Source organism: Drosophila yakuba, chromosome 2L, assembly GCF_016746365.2.
Source record: "Drosophila yakuba strain Tai18E2 chromosome 2L, Prin_Dyak_Tai18E2_2.1, whole genome shotgun sequence".
NCBI lineage: Eukaryota > Metazoa > Arthropoda > Insecta > Diptera > Drosophilidae > Drosophila > Drosophila yakuba.
Genome location: NC_052527.2, coordinates 4356301 through 4378175, shown reverse-complemented (window position 1 = coordinate 4378175; position 21875 = coordinate 4356301). Strand labels below are relative to the sequence as shown.

Here is a 21875-nt window from a genome sequence, read left to right as displayed (position 1 = left end):
CGATGCTAACAAATTGCAAGGCGTGGCAGGTGGCTCCCCGGTCCTCGAAAACATATTGATCACAAAAGCTCGTGTCATAACGACAGAGGAGCGGCGAGGGAATGCGGCCAGGTGCTGATTGCATTCGCATGCCAAAATCGAATAGTTATGCTCCAGATATGCTCCAGATTCGCTGGGGGGCTGCTGGCTGGTGGTTGGTGGTTGGTGGTTGAGAGTCGGGTTTTGCTGCCTGGTGACCCCGACCCGAGTTCATTTGTCACTGCAGCTGCAACTGCAACTGGGAATCTTTGGACTGAGAATTACTTTCGCCCTGCGCCAGCCAGCCAGCCAACTTTCACAGCTCAACACTTTTTGCCAATGAAAGCCAAAAGGGGAGAAAGCCCAGAATGTTTGCGGCCCAGATAAGCCAGCCAGCCAGCCAGCAAAAAAAAAATGGTAACTTTTAATTCAATTCCGGGCGCTGCTTTCTGGGCATGCTGGGCATAGGCGAATAAAAATGCCTTTGTGCAAGTTTCCAATTGTGTTAGAGTGCGTTGGCGTTGCTCCTGCCTTCCTGCCTTGCTGTCTTCCTTTTGCGGCCTGGCTGCTCCACTTTCATTTCATTTTTTCGGTTGCCACAATTTGATACAAATAATTCTATTACGGAGTCCGAGCGTAAACCCACACGTATCTGCCAAGGAAAAGCCAAGACAGACACCAGAAGCGCAAAACTTAACGAAATTGAAATAGAAAATAAAGGGCAAAAAACGCAGAACCAAGTAAGGAACTTCCATTGTATATATTTAAGGTATAAAATATACACTTTCCATATAAATTCTGGACATTTGTGTGTTTGATTATGAAAAGCAGAAGTCTTAACATTTCGCTTTCCACATGAAAAGTGAATAGTACGTTTGGGATGAAAATCCGAATGAAATATACAAATAACTCTTGAGCTATGTAAATTTAAAATTCTGTGTCAAAATGATTTATGGAACGCAAGGCAGGGTATCAACGGGAGGAAATCAAGGAATGAAATCAGCAAAGTTGCAGACAGTCAGCTGGGTTGGGCCCACAACAAAGTAGCGCCAGCAACCGAACAATCAAACGAAATCATAAAGCAGGCGGGTGGCTGGGCAAAAGGACGAAGGTCCACCAAACTGGACAAGTGTGTGGATGGCACAAATATCAAAACGGCGGACAATGGGATGCTGGGCAGCGTTGGTTGCCATGGAGTCGGCAAATCGGCAGGAAACACTCGCTGCGAGTCCTTAAAGGTTTGTTGTTGAATAATCAAAGGATCAGTGGGCGTCCTTCGATGGCACGATTTACGATTGCAGGAGATGTGGTAGTCCCTCGCACATTTATCAAAAACACTTTCACTTGGCGCAAATTCGCACATTTATCTTATGCAAGCCAGAAGAAAACAGCGAAAGAGAACCAATTCTATTACAGCTGCTGGCATGGATTCCAAATTCTATGGCCATGGCACACAAAGTGTCCACGGACACGGACTTGGACTCGGACTCAAACTCGGACTCCTCCAGCCCCGGCGAATGTGGGCAGTTTGCCACTTGCACCCGCCGTGACACAAGGATACACAGGACCACCCACCCAATATACTATTTCATTTGCATTTCGTATAAGTCACATGGCTACGTGACCCACATGCACAAGACTCCCAGCTCGGGCTGTTCGAGTTTTTGCCAATAACGGACTACAAACGAGTTCAGACGAGGCGAGGCGTCTGTGTGGATGGGTGGTCCTGGTTGGTGGTGGGTACTGGTGGGTACTGGTGGGTACTGGTGGGTCCTGGAGTCTGGGCCTTGGGCACGAGGGCTATTGTGCAAAGACAAGCACAAATTTGTATAAATTTTCAATAAATTACATCAAATCAAGCTGCAAGCACTTGAAAACTACCAGACACGTGTTACTCGACGAGGAGGCGACTCTCTGTGTGCGGAACGAGATTAGAGTTACTTACCCTCAGGGTTTAACCCTGAAAGAAAATGCTTGGGGCGCCAAATCATTGGAAATCCATTAATTATAGCTGAACGAGTCCTTCAGAATGAAACAAAAATATATCAAACTAAGCACAAAAGAAATTCTATAGAATTATCTAAAGATAGCATAAGTTTACATTAAAGAAAATATTTTAAAATTGCACAGCACTTGTTTAAGCCTTTAATTTGTGCACCTTACACCTTTTATATAAACTTAAAGCGCTTGTATAACAATCCAAAGTCAGAAAAGAACATCCTGTACAATTTTTTTGGTGTGCACAACGTCCTTCAGCCTTCTCGTACCGCCCACACAGAAGGGAGTGGAGTGTATTAAAAATGTGCCAATGTGCACGGAGCGAAGCACTTTGGTTGCAAATTTGTTTGCCAGGCCTTTCGGGCAAAGGCGAATTTCGGAGAACGTTATGCATATGAGCCGCCAGGATGGCATGGCAAAAGGGTTGCTTTTGGCCGTGTAAGAGGCTTAGGCCTGTCCAACTCAACCCGATCGGCAGATAGTGCACGTATCCTGGTCGTGGCATTGGTATTGGTATCGGTATTGGCTCTGGTATTGGTATTGGTAGTGGATGGAATTGGGGATTGGATTGAAGTCCTTCGATTTGCAGTCCAGACCCAGTCAATGTATCTCAATTGCCATGTGGCGGGGCCTCTCATCTGGACTCGAAAGCCACGCCGTTTGACAAAGATTAATTCTAGTGTAGCACTCACGAATGATGGCCTGCAGGAGGAGGCTCGCTTCATGGCGATACCCTCTCACGGCACTCGACAGAGCTGAGGAGCTGACCCCTGACCCGCAGAAACACATCAGCTCCAGCCAACGACGCCACAAAAGCGTAACGACAAAAACATCATCAGCAGTCAGGAGAGAAAAGCGAGTCGGAGACTCGGGCAAAAAAAAAAAGGCGAAAAACGAAACAAAAAAAAGACCGGGGAAAACCGCTCAGTATCTGTGTGTGAAATTTGGCACTGAAACCGTGTTGCACTGGAAAAATTTAAATTAGACCGCCATAAAACGAAATGTACGGGTCATGTTGCTTAAGAATCGGATATGGTGTTGGTAATGCCAATGTTGGAATGTTAAAAAGGAAGCCAAGCGCTTTGGAATGTCTTTGAAGTTGTGTAAGAGTATTCACTTTTTTCTCTTGCCTTTAAGTGGCAAAAAACCGCCATAGAATGTTGTGTATTTTGCAATGGTAAATGAAATGAAGGCAGAAACATTTGAAACAGAAAACCAAGCGGAATTTTTTAGGATCAAAAAATCAAATAACAAAATACTATTCTGCTAGAGGAAATAAATTACATTTCAGATGAATTTAAATATATTTATTTTTAAACAAGATTATTGCCTACTTTTACTCCCGAAATACTTTTTTTAAGAGATTAATCTGTGGTGTTATAAGTCATATATATATCAGCATGATGCCATATGCACTCGCATTGAAATATTTCGCTCAGTGTGGTGTAGCTCGCTTCGGGTCCTGACAGCCATAACAATCTGCACTTTTTTTGCCGCTGATTCTTCGCACTGGCCTTCCGAAATGGAGAGAGTGTAAAGGAAGACCGTGTGCGGTCGACATCAGCGAAAGACAAACTCAAAACTTATTTACACTGAGCCAGACATACGGACATACACACTCATTCCATTTACAATGCATTTTGGCATGACCGCAGCATACAAATTTGTAAAGAGCCCCTCGACGGGGCTCCCAAAAACCTGAAGCCCCATTCCTATCTATCCCCTCCCCCCCCCCCCAAAAAAACCCCCCAAAAGCAAAACTGGGATCGCAAGCGGGGCTTTGGAATAGATGTTGGCCAACAGAAGCGGCAAAAGCAGCAGAGGCAAATGCGCAAAAAATGCAAAGGGGAAATGAATAAAAGGCCGGAAGCAATATGCATTTCCGCTGCCAGAAAAATGTAAGCACTTTCCACTTGCCAGCAGGACGAAAGCATGAAAGGACGAAAGGACGATGGTGGCTGACTGGGAAACACTGTGCAGTGTGAACTGGGAGCACGGAAAAGTGCAACTGGAAAAACTCAACCGGCTGACTTGTCAGAAGCGGTAGAAGCGTTGGAAACCTGGAGCAACCGCTTCATGTTTATGAATGATTGTGTGCGCTGCTTTCCCTTTTGCTTTCTGCGCTCATCCCATCCTTGGCAAGGATTTGCCCAAGTTGTGCAGCCACTCTCTAATATACTAAACCGGTAAATATAACCAAAAGACTGGTTTAAATTTTGGAATCCTGCACTGCAAGGAGCGCCTGGCAGTGCGTCAAGCTTTCAAAAAGAACCAGAGATTTGCAGACTAACAGACTACACAGAAAACCATTTCGGTGTGATATATTTTTTGATGATATTGATAAGGCAAAAAATGCATTATGAAAAGAAAGTACTTGTTGGCCACTTGAGCAAGACACTGTAAAGTTATCTCATATTATAAACTGACCAAAAAGACATAGGGAATTCATTATTTTCAGTGTAGCTGAGCTGAAGCCATTTTCGGGTGGCTTTTAACTTTATTAAAATAGATGAAAGTGGGCAGAGCCGGTTGAGCTGGCTGGAGGAGCACTTTGCCGGAATTGTTAATACAAAAAGTGGGGGATCTCGTGGAGATGGCGACGCCAGTGCAACAAAAGATTTACAGCGTCCACAATGGGAACAAGCAAATGGTCGAGAGCATGGTCGATGGTAGTGCAGTTGACACACAAATGAATCAATCGGTATTTGGGATTCCGTTTCGGCCCAAAATGCGGGTCAAAACCGAAAAGGAAGAACTACCCAACTAGAAGAAAAGTTACCCAAGCCAGCAGCCCTGGGCCAAAAGCGTCTTTGGCCTGCTCCACTTTCGGCGACTCGAAATTGAATTATTAATTCTGAAATAATGCTCAAATAAAAGTCGATAAGCCAAGTAGTGAAATGGCAGCTTAGCTACACCAAATGCCGCACAATCTCGGGCGGGGTCCTTTTTCCTTCGCTCTCCAGGCGACGGAGCCAAGCATCCTGGCCAAGGCGATACCTAAAAGCATGTCGATATTAGGCAAGATAAATTGAAAATGAATTGCGAATTGGGGACGGAGGATTGGGTGCCGCAGAAGTCAGTCGAAAATTGCCGCATTGAAATAAACATCCAGCCAACATTTAACGCAGGATATAGACCACGATTGTGGGCTGCACGGGTACGGTTACGGTTACCGGGTACGGGTACGGGTACGGCTACAGTTACGGATCCAAGTCAATGTCGGAGTCGATGTCGACGGCATTAAGTCAGTGGAATGGCAGCGGCGAAGGCATCGGGAGAATTGAATGAAGCGGAAACGGAAAGCAAGCTAATGAATGAAGCACAACGAGCCAAATGAATGGCAGGGTCCTGGGCTCGAGTCTGGGTTTTTGGGGTCTGGGCCACTGGACTACAGGACCGCAGGACGACAGGACGACAGGACGTCTGTACGTCAGGACGAGAGGACGACACGCTTCGCTGGATTCGGTGGAAATGGCTTGTTGCGGTTTGGCTGCTCTCATAAAACGACCTTCACAGCTTATACACAAATGAATATTTGTATTTTGGCAACGACACCAACAACGAGTCGAAGACAATGGACATTTTCGCCTTAGCCACTGGGGGGGACTACACTGCTAGAAAGAACATATGGCTGATTTTCCATTTAAAGCTAGATTTTACATTGATGGTATTTCTATGAACATCACTGAACATCGACTGTACAACTTCTAGACCAACTTTTTCTCCAGGTGCACAGTAGAGGGAGGACATGGTTTTGAGATGCTGGGCCGGCACACAATTGCCACGTTTTCCGGCTTTGTGCGGGTTTGTTTTCGACTGGACCGATCCCCATCAGCAGCACCATCAACCATCGAGAATCTAGCATTGAAAGCATAGCCGCCTACCCACGTCACACTTCAGATAAGAGCCTTTGCATATTAGCCCCGCTTTTGGGGCCGAAAACCAGTTGCCAGCAGATCCAACAGCAAGCGACAGGATATCTGGCAGGATATCGTTCATTAGAGCACTAGAAGTTGGCTCGCAAACGAGACAAATGAACTGTTACCGTCGTCCCATCAGGATGCCGAATCATTTGTTTAACAACGCCCCGCTGCCCCCCCCCCCTGAAAAGTGGCCCAGAGATCAAACACAAATCACTCGCTGAGTAATCGCCGCGACAGTAATGAAAATGACTTCCATTCCACTCTGAACTCTGAACTCGGCCAGCAAAGTTTTGCACTTAACTTTGATTGTAAGTTTGTTGTGGTTGCTGAAACAAACCCATGCCCATGCCCATGGCCCCTCCATCTATTGTAGAACAAATAAGAGGCCCCGGGCAATTTTTTGATTTTTGGCTTCTGATTTTGCATGATTTTGGCCTCTGTGTGATGATGGAGGAGGCCCCATGCAAATAAATTTCATCCGACTTCTCGGCATGGGCCCAATTAAATTTTCAGCTGCGCCTGTGAAATAGAGGGAAAGTTTTCAGCACAACTTTTGCGTAATGAAAACAAATTATGCTTAATAGAAAGTTGCTGGATTGGAAATGGTTTAGGGTTTAGGGTTTTAGGCTTAGGGTAAGTTCACAATAAGGGATTGTTGGCCACTTGTGAGGGAGAGTTTACATGAAGGGTATTAGCAAGGAACCATTTCCAGCTTATAATTTTGATCAATATAATCGTGTAAGGTTCCTTAGGAGTATATCCAAGAGTATATTCTCCATCAAGGGATGCCTTTAATTTCAACGTCAACGACTTCCTTCTGGAATCTTAAGAAAATTGCAATTTGCCTGCTGCCTTATCGGATCCGTGGAGGAACATTTGCCTTTATTGACTCCATATTTCTTTATTTTGTGACTGCGTTGCACTTTACGGCTGCCAGCGGGCAGAACGGACGGGTTTTATACGATTTTCTTGTCATTTCGGGCTGGTTTATGTCCTCCTCGTATGCATGCGAGTATTTCCCGGCCGTACGTGTGTTGTGTGTTTGCTTTATGGGGGGAAACACAATCATGCATATTTCCCAGGCCTCCAATGTACATATTTTGGTCGAGTTTACGCACTTTATTAACATATACTCAGGCGGAAAGGACGACTTTGAGTCGGAGTCAGCGACGTGGACATGGACGAGGATGAGGATGAGGGATGTGGGCACATAAAAAATGAATCTGCTGGTTTGCTCGCTCCTCCGGAATTTAATATAAAAGGCACAATGATAATATTATAAAATGCTTAAACAGAATATTGAAATGAGCGCCAGGAAACGATTCACTTTATTGCGAAATTCCCAGCTTACGAGCGGGTTGGCAGATGATGTCCCATTCAATCATTTTCCTTCTCCATCTGTGGAAAATACATACGACTATGGTATAGTAAGTCTGTATAATTGACGCATGAAGGTCAGCACAAGTCGAGATCCTGACTTTGAGGCATTGAACCCTACTCAAGTCACCCGACAGTCGCATCCATTTCATCTGATTCAAAGGCTTAAAGAGATTTGAAATACTTATACCAGTGTCTTTTTGCATTCAGTTGGACTTTAATTAACTGCATGCAACTCATAAAGAGGAGAAACTACATTTTGCAGTTTAATTAAATTTTCAGTGCAAAGACCAAGACACTCCCTCAAATGCAAAAAGCAAACAAAGCTTGGTGTAAACAAGTCGAAGCCATGCAGAAATAACTGGGTAACGTTGGCATCGATGATATTTTTGCCGAACAGAGGGCCACGCAGAGTGTCAATAACAATTTACACTTGAGACGATATCTCAATATTGTTGCACGCCAGCAACAGGACAACAAAAGCAATCAACTGGATGCTGGGATGTCGAGAGCAACAGGACAACAGGACGACAGGACAATGGGACAACTGGACAACTGAACAACTGAACAACCGAGCAGCCGAACAACTAGACACAATGCCGCTGACGTTTGGATGTGGGGGTCACTACTTGTTTATTTAGTCGGCAACACGCAGCTGCCACCCCAAGTGACCAGGATATCCAACCACCACGACGCCATCTGTCGCCAGCAGTCAGCGCCACGTCCTTTTTTATCCTGATCCCATTCGCAAGGAAGTGCTCCAAATCAAGGTAAACAACACGCGAAGCAACAGGAACATGGCATCAGCCATCAAACAGCAGAGATTAGCAGCTGTCTAAATAATGCCATCATGCAGAACTTCGCGGAGAGTAAACAACTGGCCTTCTTTGCAGAAGAAATATAAAATTAAAAGAGAAATATGATTCTGATAATTTGCAGCCTTAAATCAAAGACCTGCACTTTTCATGTTTGATGCAATCATTACTGTGTGTGCACATCACCTCACTAAATCGTTTTTTGTTTCACTAGCAAGGATTGCAATAAGTGAAAAAAATATATAAGATAGTAATTCGGGCGAGAAGTGAACTTTGGGGCAAGTTAAACAGAACTCAAAAGACAGTACAAGATTTCAGCTCTTCAGCGGCGAAACACGCCCCATATGAAGGACTCGAGCAAATAGCGAGTTTCACTAGGGGAAATAAGGACGATTGTGGATTGTAAGTCCTGCCCAATGAGCAGTACTCATTCGCTGGGCAAACACGATTACTTTTGAACACTCCTGCTAAGCTTTAAGTGGACACACATTTGGCCAAAATAAACACACACTTTGAGTGGGTGGAAAGCGAATCTTTTGCAGATTCGACCATCCAAACGGGTCATCCAAATCCCAGGCCAAAAAGGCTGTGGCACTCCAGCTGGAAATGGAGCAACCTCTCGAGAATCCGTTTTCCGTGCAGCTCCTTGGGCATTTATGCCAATTAGCTCTTGTAAATGCTAATTAGCAGCCGGAGCAAGAGTCACAGTCGCAACGCGGAGGACAGCTGATAAATTAGCCATGAATATTCAGCGGCCACGCGCAGCGTTACTTTCCACAAAATTAAATTATACATTTTTAAGTTGCGCAGCCCAAAAGACCGAAATGAACGAGAGCCTATGGTTTGTCCTCTTTTGAAATTAATGTCGACACTGGCAAAAAATATGATTATCAATGGTAGTTCACTATGGGCGTGTCAAAGTACAAAAGCAATAAATTGCTTGCAATAGGTTCTTTTAAAAATGATGGCTAAATATTCCACATTTCCGCCAAGTGTAAGCAGAAGCCCGTCATTATTATCCACTCCAATATTTACCCTGTCCTCTCTGCATTCAAGCTCCCCACTATGATGGCCCACCGGGCAAGTTGGCCAAGCCTTTGGCATTAGCCGATGACGAGTACATTCGCTTGGGTCAAAAGTTAGCTGGCAATGTTCCGGCAAATGTATTGCGCAAAACGGCGTGGAATTGCCTTTAAAAACGCATCAAATTATGCCGGAGGAGAGCCATCCACTCCGGAATGGAGGAGCTGCCCCTTCAAATTAGTGCACACAAAGCTCCGCCGGATGGCGAGAATGGCAAAATGGGTGGTCTACTACCAAGTTGGCTACTTGGCGTATTTACCAGACGCTTAACCGACTTTCCGCACGCACGGGACTCGGCAAAAAATATATATTGGCAGTGCGTCTGCTCCAGCTCCCGTTCCAGCTCCAGCTCCACTCCGCTGGCAAAAGTGCTCCTCTACAATGGCACTCGTTCAGACAATGTTAAATGCGCGCTCGTTGCGAGCTGTCTGTCAACTTGGCTCAAGTGGTCCCCCAATCCACCAATCCAGCAATCACCCAGTTCCACAATACCCCAATTCCCCAAGCCCCCAATCTCTGGCCAATAGCTCCTCCACCGCCAGCCACTCGATCGATTCCCGCCTCTGACAGGGACACAATGCGGATGTGGACGCGGATGCGGACGCGGACGCGGCTGAGGAAGCGGAGTGCACTTGTCGCCATCATTGACATCAATGCATCGCAGCTGGCTTTTTAGCTGTCGCTCCCAATGAGCAGCAATGAGGGGCAAAGGACTAAGGACCAAGGACGCAGGACGCAGGACGAAGTGGGTGGTGTTGGCCAAACACTTTGGCATAATTTCCAGCGAATAACTAATGGGCGTGGCTTGGCATTTGTTACTAACACTCCCCGCCATCGATACCCTCTTCATCCAGAGCACTGTTCCAAAAAAAGCACCAAAGTCACAATCTAAAATTTTGATCATTCAACATTTAATGTACAATGAGTATTATTAAGAAATTAAACCATTTACTTGCCGCAACGCTTAACGCATATTTCGCTCATTTTAAAATTGCATATGCCCTTAATCGCATCATTTTAATGCTACAAAAGTATTTATATTAAGGATTAATCGCTCAGCTCGGCGGCAACAAAAGAAATTACTCGTATTTCCAATTAAATGCACTTAGATTCGAAAACCACTTCGCTGACCTGCAAATAGGCTCGTTTCCCGAACGAAATGCTAGATTTTTTTCTCTCTGTGGAGATGGCGGGCATGCCGTGTCATATTGAAAGCAGCTTTTACTGTCCGAGCAGGCTCAAAAACCGTTTATGCAATCTGCATACAAGCGAACAGATTTCTTTGTGCGAGAATTGATTGCATATTACGTATACGTAATGCCGCAAAAGCGCCCCATTTCCTTTTTATTTTCATCCAGCACACGCACAGCAGCCTCATCAATAACTAAAGCCGACAGCTTCGCCTTCCATTCCAAATGAAGGTGAAAAGTGGGCAAGAAGATGGTGGAGATGAAGGCGGTTATGAAAGTGGGCGTGGCAGCCAAGTTGTTAGCACGCTCGACTGATATTATTTTTTGCTCCTTTATGAATTATTCGCAAACGCATTGATTCGCGTTGCCAGCCAAAGGCAACACCACAGCAGTAAGGATTCAGCAGGATTCCTTGGCGAAGGCGTCTTGCTGTGAAATTTTCATTTGGCTTTTATTTACGTTCAATCGAGTTTTCGCGAAATTAGTTAAGTTTAGCGTGAATTTTATTATGCCCGATGGAGGATGGCAGCTTTTGCCCCGAGCGAGCAAACTTCTTAATTAAAAGATTTGCCCACTGATTGGGTGTTTGCCAAGGTAAAAGGCAAGGTAGGAATTTATATTCAATTTGTTAAATGCATTCGAGTGCCATTGTCTGCGGCGATAATTGCCAGGGTTTGAAACACTGCGGTTGCCTGGCTGGCTGCGGTCACCAGTTGGTGACCCCGACGGATCAGAGCCACCCACACAATTCCTGGCCATAAATCTCATTTCATTTTTGCACTGTGAGCGCCAAATAAATTCATAGATATGAAGCCGACCGAATGACCCCAACTCACCATTCGACATTGCACTTCGAACGAACGAATTTATTTACGGCAGTTGTTAGTTTAACGAGAGCCTCTACACAAAATGTAGCGTTGCTCTATGCAAACCAGTGCAGTGTTGAACACAGTTTACAAATGCAATTTGGAAATTTAATTTGAGCCACAGCTCTGGAAACTCCATTTGAATCAATGTTGATGTTTGCCTTTGAGGCCATTTAAATGTGCAAGGTGAGTATGAGGCGCTGGAGCGAAGAAGTTTGTTCATTAGACAGCGTTGCAATTTAAGGACTTAGGTTTCATAACTAGTTTACCCAAACGCACAAACGAGTATATAAAATTACGTTTAACTAAATTTACCAACAGCTACAACTGAAATGGTAGCAATATCCGATTATGGGATTTATTTTCTCTCTCTCATACAAAAGCACAGAATTTTTGAGGAATTTAAGAATTAGTTGGCTTAAATAATAACTACATTTTATTATCCGAATCACGACTAATTGTAAAGAATCTCTCTTTAAAAAAGACATAAATATTTATTCGAATTTTACACCTGAATCAATTTTACACCTCTTACAGCTTTTACAGTCCAGCTTTTCATATTAATGACGTGGCGTTTTCCAACTTATTTTAAGAGCTCTTGATTCTCAGCTGGTTAAAGTTAAACTTACTCATGTACGTGGGACCAAGTTTGGGTCTGGGTACGCGACAGGGTCCCCGTTTGCTGATAAAAAATAAAAGGATAAAGTATATGGGATTACGGCTTACAGGATGTCCCTTTCAACTTACCAAGCACTATGGAATTGGCTCAAACTCTCGTTCGCTTCGCGCCTCTCCTTCTCTTCCTTGGTGCGCAACTGACTCGACCTGTGGCATTGGCAGCTGTTCTTCAGCAAGGAGCACAGTTGAGTGGTGTCCTGCCAACAGTGACCACCCTGTCGCACGACCTCGGTCAGCATTTTGGTCAGCAAATGCTCCAAAACCTTTTCCGCACTGGGTGGATTGTGCAAATGGGGATTCACGTAGTGCATAACCTGGTTGACAGTCCTCTCGTAGTCCACGGGAAGTCCTGTATGGCGATCCATGCGAAATAGCTTGGGGATCCTGGTTTTTATCTTCGGCTTGGTCTGCACCACTGTCCTGCGCCAGATCCGCTGGCTCCGCGGCACAGTAGATTGTTGTTTTGGACAAGGACGAGTTGCCTTGAATTGGGTCTTTAGGTAAAACTGCTGCCGAGCATCAGTTTTAGGCACTTTAGCGCCAGTTATCCTTTTCCTGGTCACATTTTTGGCTCGAGCTCGCCTTGTTGGTTGCATGATGGTCTATTTAGCTATTTTTTAATAATTTTGTTATATCACTAACTAATTTTGCTTTGTTCTAAATGATTGCTAAAAAAAAAAGATTAAGAAAGTGTATACAAAGCCGCCTGCATACTTGAGAAGTATGAGTATTTCTCTTCGTGTTTTTGAGAATTAATAACTGCGTGTTTCTGCGCGTGTAAAATATTTATTGAAAGGATGCAGATGCAACAACTACTATTTAACTGCTCACGTTAGCTCGATGTCGGGAACATGATTACAATTGCCGTGCCAGATTTATGAATTCATTGCCCAGCATGCACACGACTGTTTCAGGACTTGCATAAGTTGTGAGTCGATGTGGCCACAGCGCAACTTAACTTTTGAAACAATGTCAAATACAATAAACGTGTGAGTGTCGAGTGTTAACCGCATTGTTTGAATGCACTGCTGGCGAACAATGTGAATTGCACATGCAGGAGGCACAGGGATGTAACATGTACACTACATGTACATACTCGTAAGTACGCAGATATGTAAATACTCGTACATACATACGTATATAAATTATGCGAGATACGGGCGGGTTGTCACACCCACACGAACGCGTACAATAACAAATAGTGGCACACTCAGTTGGATTGCAAAAGACGCAGCAGAAATAGAACAAAAGCAATATAATTAATCATCGAAGAGCAGGCCAAGCAGAAACAGCATGCTGTTGAGGCAGCAGGAACACCACAGACACAGGCACAGAAACTGAAACAGAAACAGAAACAGAAACAGCATCCCGCCATCAGGATCACATCGAGAATTAGAGCCCTCCCTCGTGGCAAGCTTGGAAGGACATTTGCGGAGCAAATATTGTTGCAACATTGCTAACAACATAATTCACATTAACAGCTTGGCGAGTCGAGTGCGAAATGCTCTACTGCAGTTGCGCATTTATTTCCAATGAAAGGTAATGCATTTCGAATAAAATAATGATTACCCATGCCATTGCTAGCATGTCAGCAGTTTATTACCTAGTTCCAAAGAAATATGAATCTTGGTCCTGCGAGCCGGATCAAACCAATTTTTTATATACATAAATGCAAGTTTTTGAAGCTAAAAAACAGAAACTTCAAAATTAGATAAGTATGCTTTAAAAGTATAGAATAAGTCCAGATCTTGGCCGAAATGAAGAGTGCTAATGACAGACTTGCCTTTGGCACGGGGGCGTGGCCCAGAAGGGCGTGGCACTCGGCAGGGCACTGTATTTGCTGCAGCTAGATGCACTGCTGATGCAGCCGACTATCTGCAACTGCAACACTGTTTGCAATCAATTATGCCGGATGGGTAATAGCCACTGATGCCAGACGCTCACCCACATGATGCAGTGTGCCATGTGCCATGTGCAGTGTGCAGCTGTCAGGAGTCGGAAGAGCATCATCGATGGCAGGCGAGCCATAAAGATCCGATTCCATTCGATTTGGAGCACTCAAGGTTTTATCCCAGTGGCACTAAGTTCATATAGGGACGGGTGTACGCAACGTGAAATTGGAAAGCATAAATGTCATTTTCCATAAGAAACGTCAAATTTGATTTTTTAAAGCAACGAGCGCAGACAAAAGCCGGAAAAGCGGGGAATTTCTATAGCCAAGGAAATGACTTCACACCTTCAACCCCTCGGCAAAGTTAGAGAGAAAGGAATGGATCAAATATAGATTTATGTGTTTCATGTCAAAATAAATGGATTTTACATGTTGCCACAAAGCGTTCCTTGCGCGCTCCGCTCGCCGACTGAATCCTTGCGTCACAGGACGTGAGGGCGCAGCGTCAGGACGATGATGTCGACAGCAACAACAAGGACAACAGCGACGGCAACGGCGACAAGCAGCAACAACAATGAAAATATAACGTGGCATTAAAATGTCATTTCATACTCATACAAACAAGCTCATATAACGAACGCTCCCTTTTGTTGGAAATGTCGGGGGGGCTGCGAAATATTAAGTTAATATGTTTGATCTGTTTTGGGAAGGGGGAGGGGGCAAAGGACGCAGCTTTGATCCCCCGAAATTTAGCAAAATGCAGACAGGATATTGGCAGCTGCTTGCAGCCACACAGGATATTAAAGCCATAAAGATGAAATATTTGTGCGCGTTCCCTGGCAGCAATCAGGTGTGATCCATATCCATCCGCACCCGAATCCGAATCCGAATCCGAAGCTAGACAAATTCCGCCAGCAATGGGGATTATTCAAATTATTTCCCACTTCTCGAATTTGACAGCCCGCCAAAGTCACCTCAGCACTCGAAGTCGTCGCCTCGAAACCTGGCACGTCTATTTGTGTTTGTTCTCCCGAATCCCGTGCTCCGAATCCTGTGTTCCGAATCCCGTGTCCTGTGTGCCGAATCGCTGCCTACTCCATCGCTTCCACTCCAGTGTGACACATGATGCCATGTCATATAATTTATCAGCGCATTTTTGGCATTCAGCTTGCGTCCTAGCATTGCCCTGAAAGGCCAACAACAGTGCCACCCAAGTGCCACATGGCCTGCCCCAACTCCATGAAGCGCCACTCACCATATATGGGGAAATGCACAGGCAGCAATTGGAGCATCTATTCCAGATCTTCAAATGATGTTCAGTTAATGAACTTTAAACTACAGTTTGGTCCTTTAAGCCGGCATTTCTCACATGCAATTTTTGATGGCATAGTTGGTAGTGTCCCTCAAGCTGGATCCTTAGCCTTCTTATTAACAGGAACCCTTATTTTTTCTCAGTGCCGCAGCGGCATCGCCAGCTCCCTTGAGCTTTGTTTTCGTTTCTCTTCTTTCCTTTCTGCTTTTCATTTTGATAAATATGTGGAGGGCAGAATCTATCATTTCGCGTGTCGCATAAATAAATACATCAAGAGGCACCACCCCCATCACCCCCATCACCACCACCACCCCCTCACTTCTCCTTCGGTTCAGAGGGCAAAGGGGAATTGCACACAAACTGTTAATCAACGGCAAATGGGGAATCCCCCAACCCAATGCCTCCCAAGCTCCTCTTGTTGCTGCTTTTACTGGGCGTCGGGGAGTTGGCAATTTGTTTAGTCGTTAAACTTTTTTAGCGTTTCGTTATTTAATGCAAATTGATGATAACGGGCAACGCGCTAATGAGTATACGAGTATGTATACCGGATAAGGGAAGAGACTCAGAGGGGCAGGGAGGCAGGAGGGGGTCATAACCCATTCCTTGGAAAGACCCTAAATAGAATGTACCAATTTTGGAGCACAGGCGCAGCATGAATATCCAACATCCTCGAACTCGTTGGCTGTGTATACAAATTTAATGAATGTTCCCGTTTTCGGTGGCCCATAAATAATCAACAAGCGCTCCCCGAACTCTGCACTGCGCAGAAAATCGAGTACACTGAAATGTTTTTGGTAGGAATTTTTACGGAGGTGCCTTGGCTCATCCGCACATTTTTCTCTGTGCTCACACATAAATAACACACACAATTGGCGCATTTGTGGTCGTTGTTTCGTCTTTTCTGGTGCGACACCTTTTATGTGTCCGGGGAGCCGGCAGTTTGTTAAATGAAATTCGTTAAAAGTCCTGCCAAAGGAGTGGAAAAGCCCCGCAGCCAGCTGCTGGCATTGCCGAGAGCACTTTTCCAACGTTTCGGTTACGTGTGCAGTCAATTCCACTCGGCTGCCCATTGAAAAGTTTTGCACTTGGCTGCACAAAGGACATGGAGTGCTGGAGATGGCAGAGGGCAAAAGCAGAGGACACCGCCAACATCAAGGCCACCAAAAACGGGTTGAAAGTGCGCCTCAGTCTATACTTTATACATATGTTCTTGGTCTCTGGGTTGAAACTAAACACTAAACATCATAATACAACATCATGACAAACCTCGTCCTGCTGCCCTCTCGCGCGATAATAATTTATGTGCCATGGTTGGAAAACATTGTTGCACAACTTCATTTCCATTTCCGCACTTTTTCCTCGAACTTTGTCGCTTATTGAACGAAAACACATAAGGAAAGTATGCACAGCGAACGGAATTACCATGCAACTTTGTCGTATCCTTCGATAACTCGAAAAAGCTGAGGGTCCCCACAGCCGAGTCCCCACAGACACACGAGCCACGAGTCCATTTCCTTGACTACCGTAAACACTCGATAGCCAAGACCACGTCCATTACAAGAGCCGATGATGCGGTGGGCGGCTCTCGATTGGATGGGGGCATATGTGGGCTTGGAGAAATGGGTGAGATGACCACCGGACGGCGGTGATATGACCGCAAAAACCAATACGAATGCCAGGACGATTCGATTTAATGGAAAATCGACCGCAGAAACAGCAACAACTTAAGCGATTCAGAAATTGCAACACACGCTGCCCCCAACCCACCACCCCTCCGTTACTCTGACACACTTTTGGGACACTTACACACACGCACACACACTCGACAGAGAATCCGGCGTTACGGGCCACGCAATTAGGGGGCTTAACCACTGGACGACGAGCCTTGAACGGCGCTGTATGCCATATGCCAAATGCTATATACTATCTGCTATCTGCAGCTGAAGTACGCGGCCGCCCATCAACGATATATTGAAAGTTGAGAGCATTTAGCGAACGCCGGACCAGCGAATTCCAAAGCGATCCGCACCGCAATTACGCCGGAATCGGTATGCGTTTGTAATGCGAGGGATGAGACAGGATTTTTAAATCATATGCAGCTCAGAATAAAGTTAATGCCACTTAAGACTAGTAAAAAGTAAGACATGAACTAAAATTCTCAATGAATACTGAATACTATGATAGGTGAAATGTATTAAATTTAGTTCCCAAATCCTAGGCACTTCTTTTCGATCCACCCTCGCCATTAAATGCCCCGACAATCGTCTGAGCTAGGCAGCTGTAATAAAGGCGAGGAAACAAAACTGGCTGGTGAGTTGGGGTCAGGGAGCAGTGTAGTGGACTTGTCGCCGATGCCATCGAAAACAGAAGTTCGGCGATTAAGCCAAACGAAAAGAGCACAAACACAAGTCCTGCGAGCTGCCTTTGCTTTGGCTCCTGTTCCTGGTTCCTGGTTCCTGCAAACCAATTCAAGTGTTCCGTGAAATGAGTCGAAAATTGACATTCGATTTGCAAGACCATTGCACATAGCACTGCCTGTCGCCAGTCTCGAATCGCGAATGGCGAATGGCGAATTGCGAAGGGCGTATGGCGAGGGTGGGCGTGGTCGCGGTTGTGGTCCTGCGACGATTAAAGCCCAGTTTTTTTGCATTTGCGGTTGGGAATTCGGCACGAACGGAGCCTTTAAGTCAGCAGAGCAGCTGAGAGTATGCAATTAATTCTGCAATTGCATGTGAAGTGCACATAAAACGATGGCATTCGAATTCGCAGTAACATTCCATATGCACATGGGAAACAATTAAGCACCTGACCAGGCCCAGTTCCCATTTCCACGAATCCGGCCGAGGTACACGTGAAAGAAATAGGTAACCCCATCAATTAGCTCATTTTCTATGCTACAAACTACAGAGGGCCTACAAAAACATATATCACAGCACAGTTCTAGACACATTTTCCAAAGATACCTTATATGACTGATGCAGCAGTAGTAAATAAATCGATACAGTGCATACTGGCCCGGTTAATCAACCTTTGAACCCTCGTCTTTTGGTTTGCATGACGAATGAGAGGGCTGCCCTGCCATAGTTGCTGCTAAAATTGAATGGATCGATGATACGGATCGGAGCTGCTGCCCCCTAAGTTGGCTAAAATCCTGAACTACGGCAATTAAAGCGAGCCCAAAATGCAGAACTGCCTCGTTACGCGCCACAATTATTCAGATCTGTAGATTCCGCTGGCATCGCTGGCCTCCTAATGAGTGCCGCAATGCTGAGTCTGCTGTCGCCGGGGCGCAGCTCATTAAATATTTAATTGCGAAATTAAAAGAATGTGCCAGCGCAGCAGAAAACGTGCGACAGCCAGGACTCTTCTATCTTGTCGCCCCTAAATGTGCAGTTGCAGCTAAAAGCCAGCGACAACGGCAATTACTATCACAAATGCTTATTAAAATTGCTTTTACAACTTGTTAATTGCATAACAACGCCTTTTATTGTGGGCACAAGTACGTATTGCCAAGGGGCATGGCATGATGGCAGGATGAACTTTATCGGCGCCAAAGTTCCAGTTTCACCTCATCCCATTCATCCTTGACCTCGTCGAATGGTGAATGGTGAATGGCGGATGGCGAATGGCGCCTAGACCTGTAATACACTCATCCAAGTCCAGGTCCTTATTGATCGCTTGCGGTTGTGCACAATTTAGATCAAGGATACCGATAGGGCCTCGTGTTTATGCCAAAAACGTTTTGTCAATGCTGAAAACATTTATGCCAATTTGCGTTTTGGCGAGCTGACAACTCTCGGCGACGGCGACAACGACGCGACATCGGAAAAGTCGATAGCGAAAGTGGAAAAATTACGCGGCTGAGGAGGCAAAGTCCTTCGGCTCCTTTGCTCCACGTCCTCATCACCGTCGTCTGCGTCGTTGTCGTTTTCGTTGTCGTTGTCTTCGTCGTCGTAACGGCAAAATTACAAAATTAAATTATTTTCAGGCGAATTTATCAACATGGCGGCAGAACGCGCACCCGGAAATTGCTAAATATCTTTGTTACCAATTGAGTTTTTTCGCAGGAAGCATCTCCTCGCTCTGTCGCTCTGTTATGATTCCGATATTAATGACATAATTATGCAATAAAATACCGGGCCCATCTCTGTTGATTTCAATCTAAGGGCTAGGAAAGGACTCGGGTTTCCGTTAGCAGCGCTCCCCAAATGTAAGATTAAATTTCAAATGCTGGTACATAACATACATAATTAGGGGCAAATGGTAAAATTTTAAAAGTACGTAAATAAACTTAGGGGATACAGCCGAAGTAAATTTAAATTTGGCTTGCCTTAATGGAATTCATATTGCTTTCAATATGCGTATTAAATAGAGCTGATGTAAGTATTTGCATTTCCATTAACTTTAGCTTAAAGTTAGCTTAGGTTCCTTAGTTCCACCAAACATCTTAAAACTGGGATGTCTAAGTTGCCAAGATGTGGTATCTCGAATCAGGGTCGTAATCGAGATCCAGCTGTCCAGCCAGCGGCGGCTGCATTAAATCAGAAACTTTGCGTATTAGACGAGACCAGGAACACACAAGCCAACACGCATACGGTGCTCATCAGGAGGTGGGTCGAACTATGCCAATTTATTTGCCACACTGATTGGCGTATTGTGCTCACTCCGGCCGCACACTTCCTTTCACGGTCTCACGTAGTCCCGTGTTCCGAGTTTCGAGTTCCACCTCATGCGCCCGACTTAAGCTACAAACTAAGCCTCATTATACGACCTTCCATCCACAGCCCCATCCCGATTACCATCTCCATCTCTCCGTGTCCATGCCCAAACCCAATCCGAGTACCGGTAAGACATAGACAAGCTGCGCAACTGATTGCTAAATAGACAGGCAGCCAATACACATCGATAAGGCCGAGATAACGGACAGATTGTCTATGGGTAGTAGGATAGTAGAATGGGCTGGGTGGTGCAGGGTATGGAAACGAGGTTGCTGCCTGATTAATTAGGGCATTAATTTTGCTAAATTACTCCAATACATTAGGGAGATCGAAGCCATTTGTCAAAATTAACCTGAGGACCAATGTAAATGAATTCGCCGTGCACACGGCGCCGTAATGAAGTCCGGGGATATGCCAAAGTCCGGAATCGAGCTGCCGAACTGGGCGTAGATTGCGGCAATGACAACGATTACGAAGGCGTATCAATGACTGATGAGGGATGGTTCCGTTGGATTCCAAGCACGTGGTTCGTGTTCCCGTCGCCTCGACGACTTTCAATGGTCCGTCCCAGAGAGAGGGCATCAATCTTCACCGTTCCCACTCTGCTCCCAGTTCACTGGCCGCGACTTGGACTCTGCCCATCTGCATAATTCAAAGCGCTGCATCCCAAGGCGTTTACCAGTTCTTAGAACGTAAGAAATTACTCAGATACACTGGGAATGCAAGAGCTATTTTGTTACTAAAATAAAAACCCAAATACGACGAGCTGTTGCCGGAAGATTCTGTACCGATGTATAAACTAGGCGCACTACGTAGTTGTCTATTTCCACAGTGTAGCACTCTTTCTCCCAGTTGGCCACTGCCTCAAATGTCAACGGCAGTCAAGATGCCAGCCGGCTGCGAATTGCTCTGTTTTCTATCTGTCAGCCAGTCACTCTGTCAGTCACTCAGTCAGCCAGTGAGTCATTCAGTTATAGCCAGGAACCCAGCTTGTTTTCAATCCCGACGGATAAGTTAACAAAGCGCACAGACCACAGAGCTTGGAGCTTGGAGCACACCGTACCCGGGAGACAGGAACAGTGGGGAGTGGTCTGCGAGAAGCGCGCTTTCTTCCAGCTTTGCGCTAAGCCACTTTTGTGTGGTCCACGGACGCACCGAAGATGCCCCATTCAGGGCACACTGCATTAATGGGCATGGGCGACATTTCCCACTTACGATTGCAGGCATATTATGAAAAATGCACAATGTGCCATCAACACACCGAGCTTAGAAGGATGAACGGGGCGTTGATGGTGAAGGGGGGAATCCCAACGACTACTGTAACGACGTCATCAGTGCTCTTGGTTCCCTCGAAACGCCCCCGTAGTCATCAGCTTAAAGTTTTCTAGGCAGCCGCCAAAGACGAAGACGCAGCAGGATAAAGGACTCAGGTAGGACTCCTGGCTGCTTTACATTTTTATGGGAGTGTGTGTGTGTGTGTATTCCGTATTCCGGGTGCCAAAAGGGCGGTGGATGTGAGCGGCGGCATTAATAATTGAAATATTCACTAACAGGAAGTTGAAGACGTTAATGGCGCCCAACGAGTGGGCCCCTTGTACTATCTTCCCTCGCGCTTGATTGAGGTTTACTTTGCTGCTGTTTCTACTGCTTCTGCTGCTGCCGTGTTGCTTTTGCTGCTGCCTTGTTGCTTTTGCTGCCGCTTTGCTGCTTTTGCTGCTGCTGCTATTGCATAAACCATGCACAGACATCAGCAGGCAACTCACATCACATCGGTGTCGCCTTGGTGCGGGTTTTCAGTAGCTACCACTGTGTTCTGCTGTGGTCTAGCCAACTTATTTTTAGCTCATTACGGCCAAACGACTGCGACGGACAGGGAACGCCTCTCAAGAAGTCGGAGCCCTTGTCCTTTTGCCGCTGCTTCCTGCTTGACACTCTCCTTTGGTATCCTTCTCCTTCGGCCTCCTCAACCCTCGGCGGCATCATCTTATGTTTTGAACTTGCCGTAT

At 45.6% G+C, this 21875-nt stretch overlaps 1 protein-coding gene across 1 annotated transcript; it reads right to left on the bottom strand.

Moving 5' to 3' along the window:
- Window positions 1-11744: 11744 nt before the first annotated feature.
- On the bottom strand, window positions 11745-12643 carry LOC6526804. The gene is made up of 2 exons (XM_002087870.4): window positions 12018-12643; window positions 11745-11952 (listed from the first exon to the last, which is right to left on the bottom strand). The coding sequence occupies exons 1-2, from the start codon at window positions 12542-12544 to the stop codon at window positions 11859-11861; spliced, it is 621 nt and encodes a 206-aa protein (XP_002087906.1). The 5' UTR covers window positions 12545-12643; the 3' UTR covers window positions 11745-11858.
- Between the last annotated feature and the right edge of the window lie 9232 nt (window positions 12644-21875).

Coding starts and splice junctions, on each gene's coding strand:
- LOC6526804 (XM_002087870.4), bottom strand. CDS start 12,544: ATGCAACCAACAAGGCGAGCTCGAGCCAAAAATGTGACCAGGAAAAGG. Junction 11,953..12,017: donor AGCCAATTCCATAGTGCTTG/GTAAGTTGAAAG, acceptor ATTTTTTATCAG/CAAACGGGGACCCTGTCGCG.